This window comes from Astatotilapia calliptera, chromosome 12 (assembly GCF_900246225.1).
Source record: "Astatotilapia calliptera chromosome 12, fAstCal1.2, whole genome shotgun sequence".
Taxonomy (NCBI): Eukaryota; Metazoa; Chordata; class Actinopteri; order Cichliformes; family Cichlidae; genus Astatotilapia; species Astatotilapia calliptera.
The window spans coordinates 27,170,581-27,185,922 of record NC_039313.1 but is presented as its reverse complement, the minus strand read 5'-3'; the positions used below and the strand labels follow the sequence as shown (position 1 = coordinate 27,185,922).

General features: G+C 40.2%; 1 protein-coding gene across 16 annotated transcripts in view; it reads right to left on the bottom strand.

Annotated features, from left to right (window-relative positions):
- The window catches only part of LOC113033089 (voltage-dependent N-type calcium channel subunit alpha-1B-like), a 321,621-nt gene that overhangs the window by 122,181 nt on the left and 184,098 nt on the right, over positions 1-15,342 (bottom strand). For all 16 annotated transcript variants that reach the window (XM_026186433.1, XM_026186426.1, XM_026186427.1 and 13 more), the window contains 2 exons: positions 6,320-6,416; positions 2-162 (listed from right to left, as the gene is read on the bottom strand). In XM_026186433.1, the coding sequence (XP_026042218.1) occupies positions 2-162; positions 6,320-6,416 (258 nt within the window). The remainder of the gene's footprint in view (position 1; positions 163-6,319; positions 6,417-15,342) is intronic.

The window sequence follows — 15,342 nt, the reverse complement described above, 5'->3', positions numbered from 1 at the left end:
CTTGCAGTCTTTCTCCAGGCCTTTGGACTCATCAGTGCAATAAAAGAATTTCCCCTTGAAGAGCTGAACTGCGATGACGGCAAAGATAAACATGAAGAGGATGTAAACAATGAGGATGTTCAGCACATTCTTCAGAGAGTTAACCACACAGTCAAACACCGCCTGAGGACACAAACAGATTTTAAATTTTAAATGAAGAAGATTACACAAAATTTGTAAATACGATTTAATGCTGGTCGTTTTGTTACTATGCTGCTTTCTTAACTAGAGCTATCTACAAAATGACTACTAATTAACTGCTACAGTGCTCAGCATAAATGAGTACACCCCACTACGTTTGTCAGAAAACCTTTAGTTTCCTTTCTATGAGATACTACTACAAAATATTCCCACAAATGTGGGCCATTGATTGCAAACAAGATTTGTTTATTTGTGCACACAAAAAAGTGATTTTCCTAACAAATTCATTCAAGCCCATGTCGCAAAAATGAGTACACCCCAATTAGGAGAAAAGCCACGCTTAAGACTTCAAAATTCGAATTAACAGGCATTCAAGCACAGGTGAGTCTAATGATTCATTTAAGAGATGTCCAGCAGACAGGTGACTATAAAAGGACATTAATTAACAAAGAAAAGCCCTTCCTGGCAGGAATTGGACCCAAACGCAAACTCACTGGAGACAGGACTGAACTCAAAATGGCAGCTTGTATTGCTGAACACAAAAACTCTACAAAATCTAAACTGAGAAGACTCTATCAAAACACACAGGGAGCTACAAGTAGAAACACACAGTCATGAGGGACAACTCGACACTGACTCAGAGAAACACAGGGTTTAAATACACTGGGAAGTAACGAGGGGAATGAGACACAGAAGGAGGGCACAGTTGGGAGAAATCAGGACTGACGAGACAAGCAAAGCAGGATGCATTCACATAAGACACGGACCATCAAAGTAAAACAGGAAGTATCACACAGAGACGCGAACTTGACACAGTGGAGACAGCAACTAAAAAACACAGAGACATAAACCATAAGGCAGAGGTCTAAGAAGACCAACCATGAGAACATAATGCAGAGTGACAGAAAACAAGAAAACTCAAACATGCAAAGACACACAATTACACAGAACAGAGGGGACACAGAGAGACATGAAGGGCAAGGGATCAAAACTAGAAGCCATAGAATAAATCACACACAAGTACAATAATACAAAAATCACAAAGAACTAAAAACGCTGGGTCAGGAGACCCAGGACCATGACACTTCCCATTTCATGCTGTCAGCAATGGCTCCACATGGAAGAGAAATGTCACAAAATCTGAGAAAGGAAATAATTTCTTTACACAAAAAAGGTGAGGGCTACAATAAGATCAGAAAAGCTTTACATATCAGTCAAAGCACTGTAGCAAAAGTGATCCAAAAATTTAAAAAAGATGGAATTGCAACCATTGTACAGAGACGTCCAGGCTCTCCACGTAAGTTAACATCTTGACAGGAGCGTCTTCTGATGCGCACACTTCAGAGGAATGGCATGCATGGGTATCGTCCATGAAGAAAGCCTCTCCTAAAGTCCATGCACAAAAAAGCACGCCTAGAATTTGCTATGGCCCATGCTGAAAAAGATGAAGACTACTAGGACTCTATAATCTGGAGTGATGAGACAAAGATCACTGTTTTTGGAACTAATGGTTTCAAAACTGTATGGCGTGGTAAAGGTGAGGATTTCAAAAAGAAATGCATGGTGCCTATAGTGAAACATGGTGGTGGCAGTAGTGATGGGATTTCCGGCTCTTTTTAGAGAACCGGCTCTTTCGGTTCGGCTCACTAAAAAGAGCTGGCTCTTTCGGCTCCGAACCGGCTCTTCAGGTTGTTTTGTTGCTTTAATTAATTAATTATTAACAATAATATAAAATTATGCACAAAAGGAATTACTAATGTAAAATAAAAAAGTGGTTTTATTTATATATTTTTATATATAAATATATGCGGTGGCCAGAGGTGGGACCAAGTCATTGTTTTGCAAGTCTCAAGTAAGTCTCAAGTCTTTATCCTCAAGTCTCAAGTCAAGTCTCAAGTAATGTCAGGCAAGTCAGAGTCGAGTCTCAAGTCACTGGTGTAAAAGTCCGAGTCAAGTCACAAGTCTGAAATTTTGAATTTCAAGTCCTTTCGAGTCTTTAAAAAAAAAAAAAAGAAAAAAGTATGTTGCAGTTATGCTAAATGTAAATATTAGACCATGTAATTTTTAAATCTGTGTTTTTCTCAACACATGACAAAATAGTGAACTTAGAAAATATACACAAATTGTGAAATTGCACCTCTTTAAAATGCAGCTCAATTAAACCTAGCTCCAAGAATAATTTTCACCGACAGTTCTGAGATAAGCTGCATGTTATTCTTGGATGCGGTTGTAGGACCGGTGTTGTGCCAAAAAGTGATTGTCTGCCAAAAACTGATTTCCGGTATTTGCCAAAAAGCGATTGCTCATATTTAAAGTGCTATAAGTAACTTGTTGGGCTATAATATGTTAAACATATGTCAAATGCATCCCTTATGGATGACATAAAGTCATCTTGAGCCACAAACAACATTCGTGAAGCAAGATACAAGCCGCAATCAGTTTTTGGCAGCGACTTTTATATAACCTTTATTTATGCAGTAAAAAAAATCTCATTAACATTAAAAATGTATTTTGTAAGAGTAAGTTGCCCAACAGGACAGCAGAAATGGCAGCAAATATTACAATAGTTCTGTAAAAATATTTTAAGTGGGGATAAAGGACCGGATTGGTTATAATGTAAGTACAAGTTGTAAAGATACTTAAAAAACAGATAATTTTTTAATTCTTTATGTAACCCCTTTGTATCCCCTGTTCACCGAAGTCTATTTACGAACATACGTAAAGATATTACACATAAAAAATACACAGAAACACTGGAAATCACTTTTTGGCAGACAATCACTTTTTGGCACAACACCGGCTTTAAAATCGCATGACAAAAATATCATATACATTAAAAAAACTGCATCACCAACGTAGCCTGGACAACATTTGCTAGTTAGATGAAGTCAGCTATCTCATCGTAGCATATTTATATGCATATTTATAATTATACGGTTCTTGTGAGTGCATACACTCGTGAAGTTTAGTAACTTCCGGTCACTGCAACAAGCCCAGGTACAGTTTACCGACGGATGGGTGCAGGACCTTGAAATGCACCGTGTAGAAAGTAAAGACCATCGTACGTATCATAAGTTTACCAGTCTCACAAATCGTCGTCATAAATACACATTCGTTAACCGTTTATTAATATAACCTTTGAGCTTAACGGTAATTAATTAGTAGTGGAAATAATTTCTGGTACGCCTTACAGAAATGTAGCAGTGACAATAATATTGTATGCTGTAATCGCACTGGACAATTAGTGATACAAAACAACTGTTTTATCCTGTGAATAAAAGTATGTGTTTTTGTCAATGTACCATAATAACAGAAGCGAAACGCAATATTGTGTCAGGACAATTCACTATTTATGCACAATAAATAAAGGAGCATAGCGCGACAATTTCTGTTCAGCGCCAGACTTGCTTGTAACCTATATCACCAATTATGTTATGAAAATGACGCATTAACTACAACAGCAGACTGACCTTTGTGTAAATGCTTGGAGCAGACTAACCTGTGAGCTGGAGGGTTCTGGGACGTTATATTTGATCTTTGAATGGCTGCAATCCAGTCGCGTCTTTGTTACTTCGGAAACATGGCTCGAACAATTTCTCTTCAACGACGTAATCCGATAACAACTGATCTCTTTACCCGTCGGCTTCCCGTGGCTGTCATGCGACCGGCTATTGTAGTTAATAATACAACAGCTTCTTGACATTTTTGTGTTTCTTTTTATCGCTGTGTGACTGATTTCAATTGAAAGCCTGCGTGCGCTAGTACCTCTTGCCACGAGTTCCCAGAATCCTTTGCGGTTCTACCCGTGAATGACGTCACATTTTCAATCTCTATATAATATGCATGTTAAATTTTATATTTGGGGTAAAATATCAAGTCTTTTCAAGTAAACCGGTTCAAGTCCAATTCAAGTCCCAAGTCATTGGTGTAAAAGTCCAAGTCAAGTCACAAGTCTTAGAACATTTTTTCAAGTCAAGTCTAAAGTCATAAAATTAATGACTCGAGTCTGACTCGAGTCCAAGTCATGTGACTCGAGTCCACACCTCTGGCGGTGGCCCCTAGAGATGAAACATGTACAAACTCCAAAACACATTTCTAGCATGAACTGAACTTCCAAAACAGAGCTACCTAGATCACTTAAATTACACAATTGAAAGCATGTGTGTATTGTTTGTGTATTTATACACAAGCACTCATATATATTCAAATAATTTAAAAAAATGTTCATTTACCTGTTATTACCACACACCAAATCCGGTCGTTGGTACTTCCTGGCTTGTGTAGCCACTAGGTAACAAAAGCTCAACATTGCACCTAGCATCCTGGAGCACTTCTGTTGTCTTTTGTATGTGCTTTAGAGTTCATACCTGTTTTGAAGTTTGTACATGCTTTGCCTGTAGGGGCCACCGTAAATATACTTTTATTTATTCACTCCACATAAAATGTAATAAATAAATCATATAATACAAAAATCAACTATTCACATTTCAACTTTTAACAATTTAAATTTTCAGCTTTTTCCTTTTACAAATTTAAAGTGAAACAACACAAAACACTGCAAACCACAACACAATTAAATATAAATTAAAATATGAAAACAAAAAGAACATGCATATTCTCTGTCATATGGACCTGCATGAATAAACTTTCTGAATCCTTTATCATCTGCAACTGAAAATAGTTGTGGATGATTACTATACCTTTCTAATGTGACGTTGTTGTCCCTGGCTCTTTCTCTTTCTCTCCCTCCCGGTCTGTTCCTGTGCTACTGAGTGTAACTACCGCCCCTCCCCCCTCATCCCAGCGTAAAGCACAAGGCTCGCATGCGGAGTGAAGCGGAAAAAAGAGAAAGAAAAAAACCCCCACAGTTCACGATAAGGAGCCGGCTCGCGTTGTTCACATCAAAGATCCGGCTCGTTCACATCAAAGATCCGGCTCTAAGAGCCATTTCGTTCGTGACCGACAGGTGGCAGTGTCCTTATGTGGGGCTGCATGAGTGCTACTGGTGTTGGGGAGCTGCATTTCATTGATGGTATCATGAACTTAATGTTGTGTACTGCTTTATAATGAAGGAGAAGATGCTGCCATCACTGCGTGCACTTGGTTGTTGTGCACTTTTCCAACACGACAATGATCCAAAACACACATCTAAAGCTACTGTTGCATTTCTGAAGAAGAACAGGGTGAAGGTGATAGACTGGTCAAGTATGTCTCCTAATCTGAACCCAATCGAACACCTGTGGGGTATTCTGAAGCAACAAGTTGAGCATCATTCTCCGTTCAGCATCCAGGCTCTAAAAGAGGTTATTCTCGAAGAATGGAAAAAGATAGATGTTGCAATATGTTGCCAACTTGTTCTTACCATGCCTAGAAGACTTGTGCTGTCCCTGAAAATCACAGTGGCAATACAAAATACCAGATGTAGTAGTTTTTGTTGCAGGGTGTATTCATTTTTGCTTCAACCAATTTGAGTAAAACTGAAGATTTTGTGATCTAAGTTATATTATTAACCTTATTTTCATGTTATGGAGTGTTGACTAAAACTCAGCTTTGTGAAAATTTGGGAAAGTGTTTTTTTGTTCATTGAGCTACTGATTAAATTTGTACTTTTTAAAGGGGGTGTACTCAAGTCCTAGAATTGAACCTCAAATTCAAATTTTATTTGTCACGTACACAGTCATACACAGTACGATATGCAGTGAAATGCTTAGACAACTGCTCGTGACCTAAAGAAAAAAAAAAGAAAAGGCTATGAATAAGATAGGAAATAAATATGAAAAATTAAAAAGGGTAAATTTAACTAGGAAGGAATAAAATAAAATATAAAAAATTAAGGTTAAAAATGAAATAACGGTACAACACAAATTAGAATGAAGGGTAAATTTAACTGGGAAAAAATAAGATAAAATATATAAATTAAAGTTGAAAATAAAATAACTGTACAACAAAATACACAATACACAGTATAGAACTATATAAGAATGTATGAAGAAATATAAATATATATATACAATAACAGCAGCTGTACAAGTATTAACTGGAAATGAAGAATATAGTGACCAGTGTTGTGCAATCCACATTATTTAGTGTCTTGTGCAGTGCAAATATGCTTAAAGTGATTTAAGTGATGAAGTGAAACCTTGAGTTTTGGCAGGCGCTTGATGGTCTTCAGAGGCCTGAGAACTCGAAGAACCCTCAATGACTTGATAGTGCTGATGTCCTTGCCTTTGGTTCCCCTATGAACAGCAAATATGTTTAGACCACACAAAAATGTATCCACAAACAATATGCAGTTAATGTAATCTTTGTCAATATTACTAACAAAAGCCATATCTGAAATTAGACCGTATGTTGTAACAGGGTTTGATTGTGGTAGGATGTGAATGAGGTGTGTTTAGATCAGCTGGGTGACAGAGAGATGCAACAATAGCCTTTCTGGATATGAAGAAAACATTGAAATATTTTTATGAAAGTTTATTAAGCTCGATGCATGATGGTCAAGAAGTACAGATCAGCGTAGACCATAAACTATGTGGCGGTGTTGTACTGGGTGGGCATCTGTGATAACAGGGTGAATGCTCATACATTAGACTCAGAGTTGTCTGCAAATCAGAGTGCCTGAAGGGGATTGTGGAGCAGGAGGAGATGAAACTTAACAACCAGGGAAATCTGGCAACTAGCCCCCTGCATATTACCCTCAAACTTATTATGATTATACAGTTTTTAAAAAACTTTAAACTCCATAATTTAATAATCAATATTAACCCTTTAATATATAAAAAAAGAAACTGAACAGTTTTGATTCTTATATACTGAGACATGGGCTTATACATGAAGGTATGACTTCTAACAGACCACTGGATAATTTTTTTTTCACTGCAAGAGTCAGAGAACATTCAGTGCTTGATGACAAGATGAATATCAGTGCCATGCTTGTAAATGCAGTGCTGCAGTCAGGACACATTCCAAGAAAGTTGGTGAGCGTCTAATCGAAGAAACAAAGAGCCACTGTCCTGGCAAAGTAACATGACATATCTTAAAAGCTTCAACCACACTGGAAGTCACGTGGTCACCAGAGACCATAAAAAGTGAATGCCATTTGACAACTTTAAGTGACTACAGGCAAAATGACTGCTGAATACTAGCTACTTCAATGTCATTTATATAGCACTAAATCATAACAGCTCTTTATATTTTAAGGTAAAGACCCCTACAAAAATAGAGAGAATACTCAAACAATCAGACAACCCACTATGACCAAGCACTTGGAAAGCAAAATCTCCCTATTAACTGGAAGAAACCTCCAGCAGAACTAGGCTCAGGGAAGGTCAGCCAAGAGAGACAGGACAAAAAGTGTATGCAAAATTTGATGCAAAGTGTGAAAACACACAGAGTAAAAACAGGTGAAAAAGATGCAGCCAGTACATCATCATCATAAGCTTAATCTTAAAGATAGAGAGATCGTCTGTCTCCCAAATCAAAACTGGGGACTAGCTCTAGTGGGGCGATCGTGGCTCAAGAGTTAGGTGTTCGTCTTGAAATCGGAAGGTTGTCGGTTCGAGCCCGGCTCCGGCAGTCTCGGTTGTTGTGTCCTTGGGCAAGACACTTCACCTGTTGCCTACTGGTGGTGGGGTGGCTGTAGCTCAGGTGGTAGAGCAGGTCATCTACTGATCGGAAGGTTGGTGGTTCGATTAGTCTGCATGCCAAATATCCTTGGGCAAGATACTAACCCCAAATTGCTCTCCGATGCATCCATCGGAGTATGAATGTGTGTGAATGTTAGCTATTAGAAAAATGTGCTTGTGAATGGGTGAATGCACACGTTGTGTAAAGCGCTTTGAGTGCTCAGATGAGTAGAAAAGCGTTATATAAGAACCAGTCCATTTACCAGAGGGTGGCGCCAGTGTCCAGAGCGCCCCAGGGTGGCTGTGGCTACACTGTAACTTGCCATCACCAGTGTATGAAAGGGTGGATGATTGTGTATAGTGTAAAGCGCTTTGGGGTCCTTAGGACCAAGTAAAGCGCTATACAAATACAGACCATTTACCATTTACTCTACAGAAGAGGGGCCTGAAAGCTGAAGACTGCCTACTATTCTATTTTTAAACACCTTAGAAACCACAATTAAAATCAAAATTTCATGATATGGTACTATGACGTCTTAAAGATGAGATGGGGCCTTGAGGCAAATGTTGTTGTGATTTAGAACTATATAAATAAAACTGATATGAAATTGAATTGAATTTTTCAAGACGTTGCATATGACAAGAAGAATTTTAAATTTATTCAAATCACTTTTATTGTCACATCACATGTGCTCGTACACTGGTACAGCACATGCGAGTATAATTCTTGTGTGCAAGCTTCACAAGCAACAGAGGTGTGCAAAACACAATAGCATAAGAACAAAGCAAAATATAAGAATAGGAATCTGAGAATTATAAGAATAAATATATGTACAAATATAAGAATGTATGCGCATTACTGAATAAGTATGTCAAATATGTATATATACATATTTATATATATATATATATATATATATATATATATATATATATTTATATACATATACATATACATATATACATATACATATACATATATACATATACATATATATATATACATATACATATATACATATACATATATACACATATACATATACATACATATATATATATACATATATACACATATACACATATACACATATACACATATACACATATACATATATACACATATACATATATACACATATATATATATATATATATATATATATATATATATGAATACCCCCATGAATACCAGAGGCGCAAAACACCAGCTACTGGTAGACAGAACAGTCAGCCGAGACTGCAAGACCAGACTGACCAACCTGTGCACTGCCTGGATTGATTACAAGAAGGCCTATGACTCAATGCCCCACAGCTGGATACTGGAATGCCTAGAATTGTACAAGATCAACAGGACCCTAAGAGCCTTCATCAGGAACTCAATGGGGATGTGGCGTACAACACTAGAGGCCAACTCCAAGCCCATAGCACAAGTCACCATCAAGTGCGGGATCTACCAAGGAGATGCTCTGTCCCCACTGCTGTTCTGCATAGGCCTGAACCCCCTCAGTGAGATCATTAACAAGACTGGCTACGGATACCGACTACGGAACGGAGCAGTTGTCAGCCACCTCCTGTACATGGATGACATCAAGCTGTATGCCAAGAGTGAACGAGACATCGATTCACTGATCCACACTACCAGGCTATACAGCAATGACATTGGAATGTCGTTCGGACTGGAGAAGTGTAGTCGGATGGTAACAAAGAGAGGGAAGGTAGTCAGAACTGAGGGGATTGAACTACCAGAAGGCAACATTGCAGACATAGAGGACAGTTACAAGTACCTGGGGATCCCGCAGGCAAATGGCAACCATGAAGAGGCCGCTAGAAAGGCTGCAACCACCAAGTACCTGCAGAGGGTCAGGCAAGTCCTGAGGAGTCAGCTGAATGGTAAGAACAAGATCCGGGCCATCAACACGTACGCCCTGCCCGTGATCAGGTACCCTGCTGGGGTAATAGGCTGGCCAAAGGAGGAGATAGAAGCCACTGACGTAAAGACAAGAAAGCTCCTTACCATGCATGGAGGGTTTCACCCCAAGTCCAGCACCCTGAGGCTGTACGCTAAGCGGAAGGAAGGGGGCCGGGGACTGGTGAGTGTCAGCACCACAGTCCAGGATGAGACAACGAACATCCAAGAATACATTGGGAAGATGGCCCCAACTGACCGAGTGCTCAGTGAATACCTCAGGCAGCAGAAACCCAAGAAAGAGGAGGGAGACAAGGAACCATCATGGAAGGACAGGCCCCTGCACGGTATGTACCACCGGCAGATAGAGGAGGTGGCTGATATCCAGAAATCCTACCAGTGGCTGGACAAAGCTGGACTGAAAGACAGCACAGAGGCACTAATCATGGCAGCACAAGAACAAGCTCTGAGTACAAGATCCATAGAGGCTGGCGTCTATCACACCAGGCAAGACCCCAGGTGCAGGCTGTGTAAAGATGCCCCAGAGACAATCCAGCACATAACAGCAGGGTGCAAGATGCTAGCAGGCAAGGCATACATGGAACGCCATAACCAAGTGGCCGGCATAGTGTACAGGAACATCTGTGCCGAGTATAACCTGGAAGTCCCGAGGTCAAAATGGGAGATGCCCCCAAGGGTGGTGGAGAATGACCGAGCTAAGATCCTGTGGGACTTCCAGATACAGACGGACAAAATGGTCGTGGCTAACCAACCGGACATAGTGGTGGTAGACAAACAGAAGAAGACGGCCGTAGTGATCGATGTAGCGGTTCCGAATGACAGCAATATCAGGAAGAAGGAACACGAGAAGCTGGAGAAATACCAAGGGCTCAGAGAAGAGCTCGAGAGGATGTGGAGGGTGAAGGTAACGGTGGTCCCCGTGGTAATCGGAGCACTAGGTGCGGTGACTCCCAAGCTAGGCGAGTGGCTCCAGCAGATCCCGGGAATAACATCGGAGATCTCTGTCCAGAAGAGCGCAGTCCTGGGAACAGCTAAGATACTGCGCAGGACCCTCAAGCTCCCAGGCCTCTGGTAGAGGACCCGAGCTTGAAGGATAAACCGCCCGCAGGGGCGTGCTGGGTGTTTTTTTATATACACTCAACAAAAATATAAACGCAACACTTTTGTTACTGCTCCCATTCCCCATGGGATGGACTTAGAGACCTAAAATTCATTCCAGATACACAATATAACCATCCCTCCCAAACAGTGGTCACAAATCAGTCCAAATGTGTGGTAGTGGGCACATCTGCTATATTGAGATAATCCATCCCACCTCACAGGTGTGCCACATCAGGATGCTGATCTGACATCATGAGTAGTGCACAGGTGTACCTCAGACTGCCCACAACAAAAGGCCACCCTGGAATGTGCAGTTTTGTCTCACAGCAAAATGCCACAGATGCCACAAGCAATGAGGGAGCGTGCAATTGGCATGCTGACAGCAGGAATGTCAACCAGATCTGTCGCCCGTGCATTGAATGTTCATTTCTCAACCATAAGCCGTCTCCACAGGCGTTTCACAGAATATGGCAGCACATCCAACCGGCCTCACAACCGCAGACCTCGTGTAACCACACCAGCCCAGGACCTCCACATCCAGCAGGTTCACCTCCAAGATCGTCTGAGACCAGCCACCCAGACAGCTGCTGGAACAATTGGTTTGCACAACCAAACAATTTCTGCACAAACTGTCAGAAACCGTCTCAGGGACGCTCAACTGCATGCCCGTCGTCCTCATCGGGGTCTTGACCTGACTCCAGCTCGTCGCCGTAACAGACTTGTGTGGGCAAATGCTCACATTCGATGGCGTCTGGCACGTTGGAGAGGTGTGCGCTTCACGGATGAATCATGGTTCACATTGTTCAGGGCAGATGGCAGCTGAGAATGTCCCAGTTCTTGCATGCCCAGCATACTCACCGGACATGTCACCCATTGAACATGTTCGGGATGTGCTTGACCGGCGTATACGACAGCGTGTACCAGTTCCCACGAATATCCAACAACCTCGCACAGCCATTGAAGTGGAGTGGACCAACATTCCACAGGCCACAATTGACAATCTGATAGACTCCATGCGACGATGTGTTGCACTGCATGAGGCAAATGGTGGTCACACCAGATACTGACCGGTTCTGGGTCCCCAGACCCCCAATAGAACAAAAAACTGTAAACTTCCAGGGTGGCCTTTTGTTGTGGGCAGTCTGAGGTACACCTGTGCACTCATGGTGTCAGATCAGCATCCTGATGTGGCACACCTGTGAGGTGGGATGGATTATCTCAATATAGCAGATGTGCCCACTACCACACATTTGGACTGATTTGTGACCACTGTTTGGGAGGGATGGTTATATTGTGTATCTGGAATGAATTTTAGGTCTCTAAGTCCATCCCATGGGGAATGGGAGCAAAAACAAAAGTGTTGCGTTTATATTTTTGTTCAGTGTATATATATATATATATATATATATATATATATATATATATATATATATGTGTGTGTGTGTGTGTGTGTGTGTGTGTGTGCATGTGTGTGTGTATAAATATATAAAATTACGTAAAATAAACTACTCAGAGGTTTAACAGAGAGCCAATGAAGAGCAGCTAATATGGAATAAATATACTCTCTCTTTCTAGTACCTGTCAGTACTTCTGTTGTAGGATTTTGGATTAAGTGGATTAACTTTCAGGATGATTTTCGAACAACCTGATTGTAAATTAGAATAGTCCATCCTAAAAGTAATAAATGCATAAACTAGTTTTTCAGTATCATTCTGAGACAGGGTGTTCCTAATTTTAGAACTATTGAACAAATGCAAGAAAGCAGCCCAGCACATTTGTTTAATTTGTTCACTGAAAGACCAATGTCAAAATGACTTCAAGATTCCTCAAAGTGTTACTGGCCAAGACAGAGTAAGCACCTGGTTAGATACCATGTTTCTAAGATTTTTAGGGCTGAGTACAGTACCCCCTGTTTTATCTGAATTTAGAAGCAGGAAATTATAAGTCATCCAGGTTTTTTTTTGTCTTTAAGAGCTTCCTGCAGTAATTGGTGTGTTATCTAGCTTCATGTATAGATAAAGATAAATTCAGTCCACTGTCAGAAGAAGACCATAAGAAATTATACCTACATCATACTCCAATCGCTGTAATAAAATATTATGTTCAACAGTATCAAATGCTCTACTAAGCTCTAGTAGGATAAGTACAGAGGGAAGCCCACTATACACTCCTCAAATCAGAGCCAGACATTTGAAACACCCGGGGCTTAGCCCTAAAGGGTAGTATGCATGTGGGATTTTTTTTTTTTTTTTTGGGGGGGGGGGGGGGGGGGGGGTGCTTTTAATTAAGCAGCAAGGCAGAACATAATCAGGGCTGTATCAAGACACAAGGACTAAACCCCAATTCAACCAGACCCAGAACTGATCCGGAATTAAAACAGGACTGCAACAGTTCAAAATCAGGACTGCTTAGGACTTAACCAAGACAGAACCAGAATCAAAACTAGATGATAGTAGCACTAAAAATCATCATAGACCTGCACTACACTTATTTTTTTTATTTCTACCAAAGTACAGATTCAGAAAAGTTCATATAATTATTTAGCCTTGTTGTGCAAACAAGCCTGCATAACTTAATAAATATATAACTTGAAAAATAACAAACCTAAAAAGAAACACTAGGTACGGGATAAAAGAGTACCTATGATACGGTGATTCTTTTGTAAACAACCATTTGACTAACGTGTGTCTCACCTGCTCTTGTTCCATCTCTGTTCTGTCCTCATTCTCCTCTCTATCCCTCTCTGTTCCTCTCTCTCCCTCTTTGTGCTGACAATCATCAAATATACAGTTGAAACCAGATATTTACGTACTCTTCAGATGAAAACACAAACACTTTTTTAATTGTAACATCAAATCAGACTAAATGTTTATTTTTTTTAGATTAATAAATATAAAAAACATATTTGTTAACTTTAAGAGTAAAGAGAGAAACTATCTGCATTTCTTAATTGCAAATGGCACCAAATTGTATTCAAAATTGAGCCACACTTATGGAGCTCCACAATTCGTTTCCTGGTGTTTTGGTTGACATTTCTTGATTTTCCCATTTCAAAGAAACAGGCTCTGTGTTTTGCCTTATATGCATCCACAGCTGTGCCACCAATTTACTCACATGGACTCTACTAACCTCTCAGAAGCTTCTTCAGCTCAGAATGGAATCGTCTGGAGTTTTCTTATTAATTAACAATAAACTTAGTTTACATGTACTCCTAAATTTGATGAAAGTGATAAAAAAATAGAAAGCTCTGTCTCTCTTTATTCTGACATTTAACTAATTCAAAAGATATTTCAATATTTATTTATCCAAAACAAAACAAGTTTACTCTAAATTGATGTTGTACAGTAAAAAAATGTTCTTCTGTTTTTTCTTTTCTCACTGAAAGAAGCCCCTTACGTCCATTCTTGTGTATCAGTACATTACTGAAACCGATTTATTTAGCCGTGGAGGGTAACAACTGAAAATATGAAATAGACACACATGTAAGCTAAGACTCTCTAAAGAAACAGCATTGTTGTTGTTCGGCTTTTCATTTCGCTATTTGTTAATTCAATTGAAGAGCAAGTAATGTAATATGGGTCAAGTGATCAGTTTGATATCAATCTTTCATGATACACCGTCATATTTACATTATTTGTACAGTACGAATGATTTGCTTTGGTACCTGGTCGAACTTCACTTCTCCTCTGTCTGTCTGGCTCTGTTTCTCCAACAGCGCACTCGCAGGCTGCAGCTGCCCCGCCCCGCTTAGTGCCTGAGCTCGGATCATACCAATATTAGGGGGGATTTACGCACAGTTGTAAATTCCCACAGTGTGCACTATGTGCTTCGAATATTGTGTGTAGTTTTTTGTTTTATACAGTTGTCAGCCAGGCATCTAACTATGAAAAAATTACACTCCAAAAGACCCCGGGCTTCTGAAAAAACAACCCGGGCTTAAGCCAACCCCCCCCCGCTCCGCCACTGCTGCACTGCACAGCATGCACTATGGCACACCTGTGAGGTTTAATTCCATCATCTACCTTCTTCCACTCGGATATATTTTTCGTAAATATAATATTCAGTTCCACTGCTACGCCGATGACACCCAGCTCTATCTCTCTACCAAACCTGACTCTACTCTTCCTCCACCTTCCCTTATCCTCTGTCTAGCTGAACTCAATTCTTGGTTCTCCTCCAACTTTCTTAAACTCAACAGCAATAAATCGGAACTTCTTCTGGTTGGCACCAAACGACTGCTATCCAGAATTAACAATTTCTCTCTCACCATCAATAACTCACTGGTCCCTATCTCTCCTTCTGTGAAAAGCTTGGGTGTCATTCTCGATAGCACATTATCCTTTAACTCGCATATCAATAATATTACACGTGCAGCATATTTCCAACTCCGTAACATTAATCGCCTCCGCCCCTTCCTCACACCTTACGCCACTGCCATTCTCATCCATAATCTTGTTATCTCTAGAATTGACTACTGCAACTCATTATTATTTGGCCTCACACAAA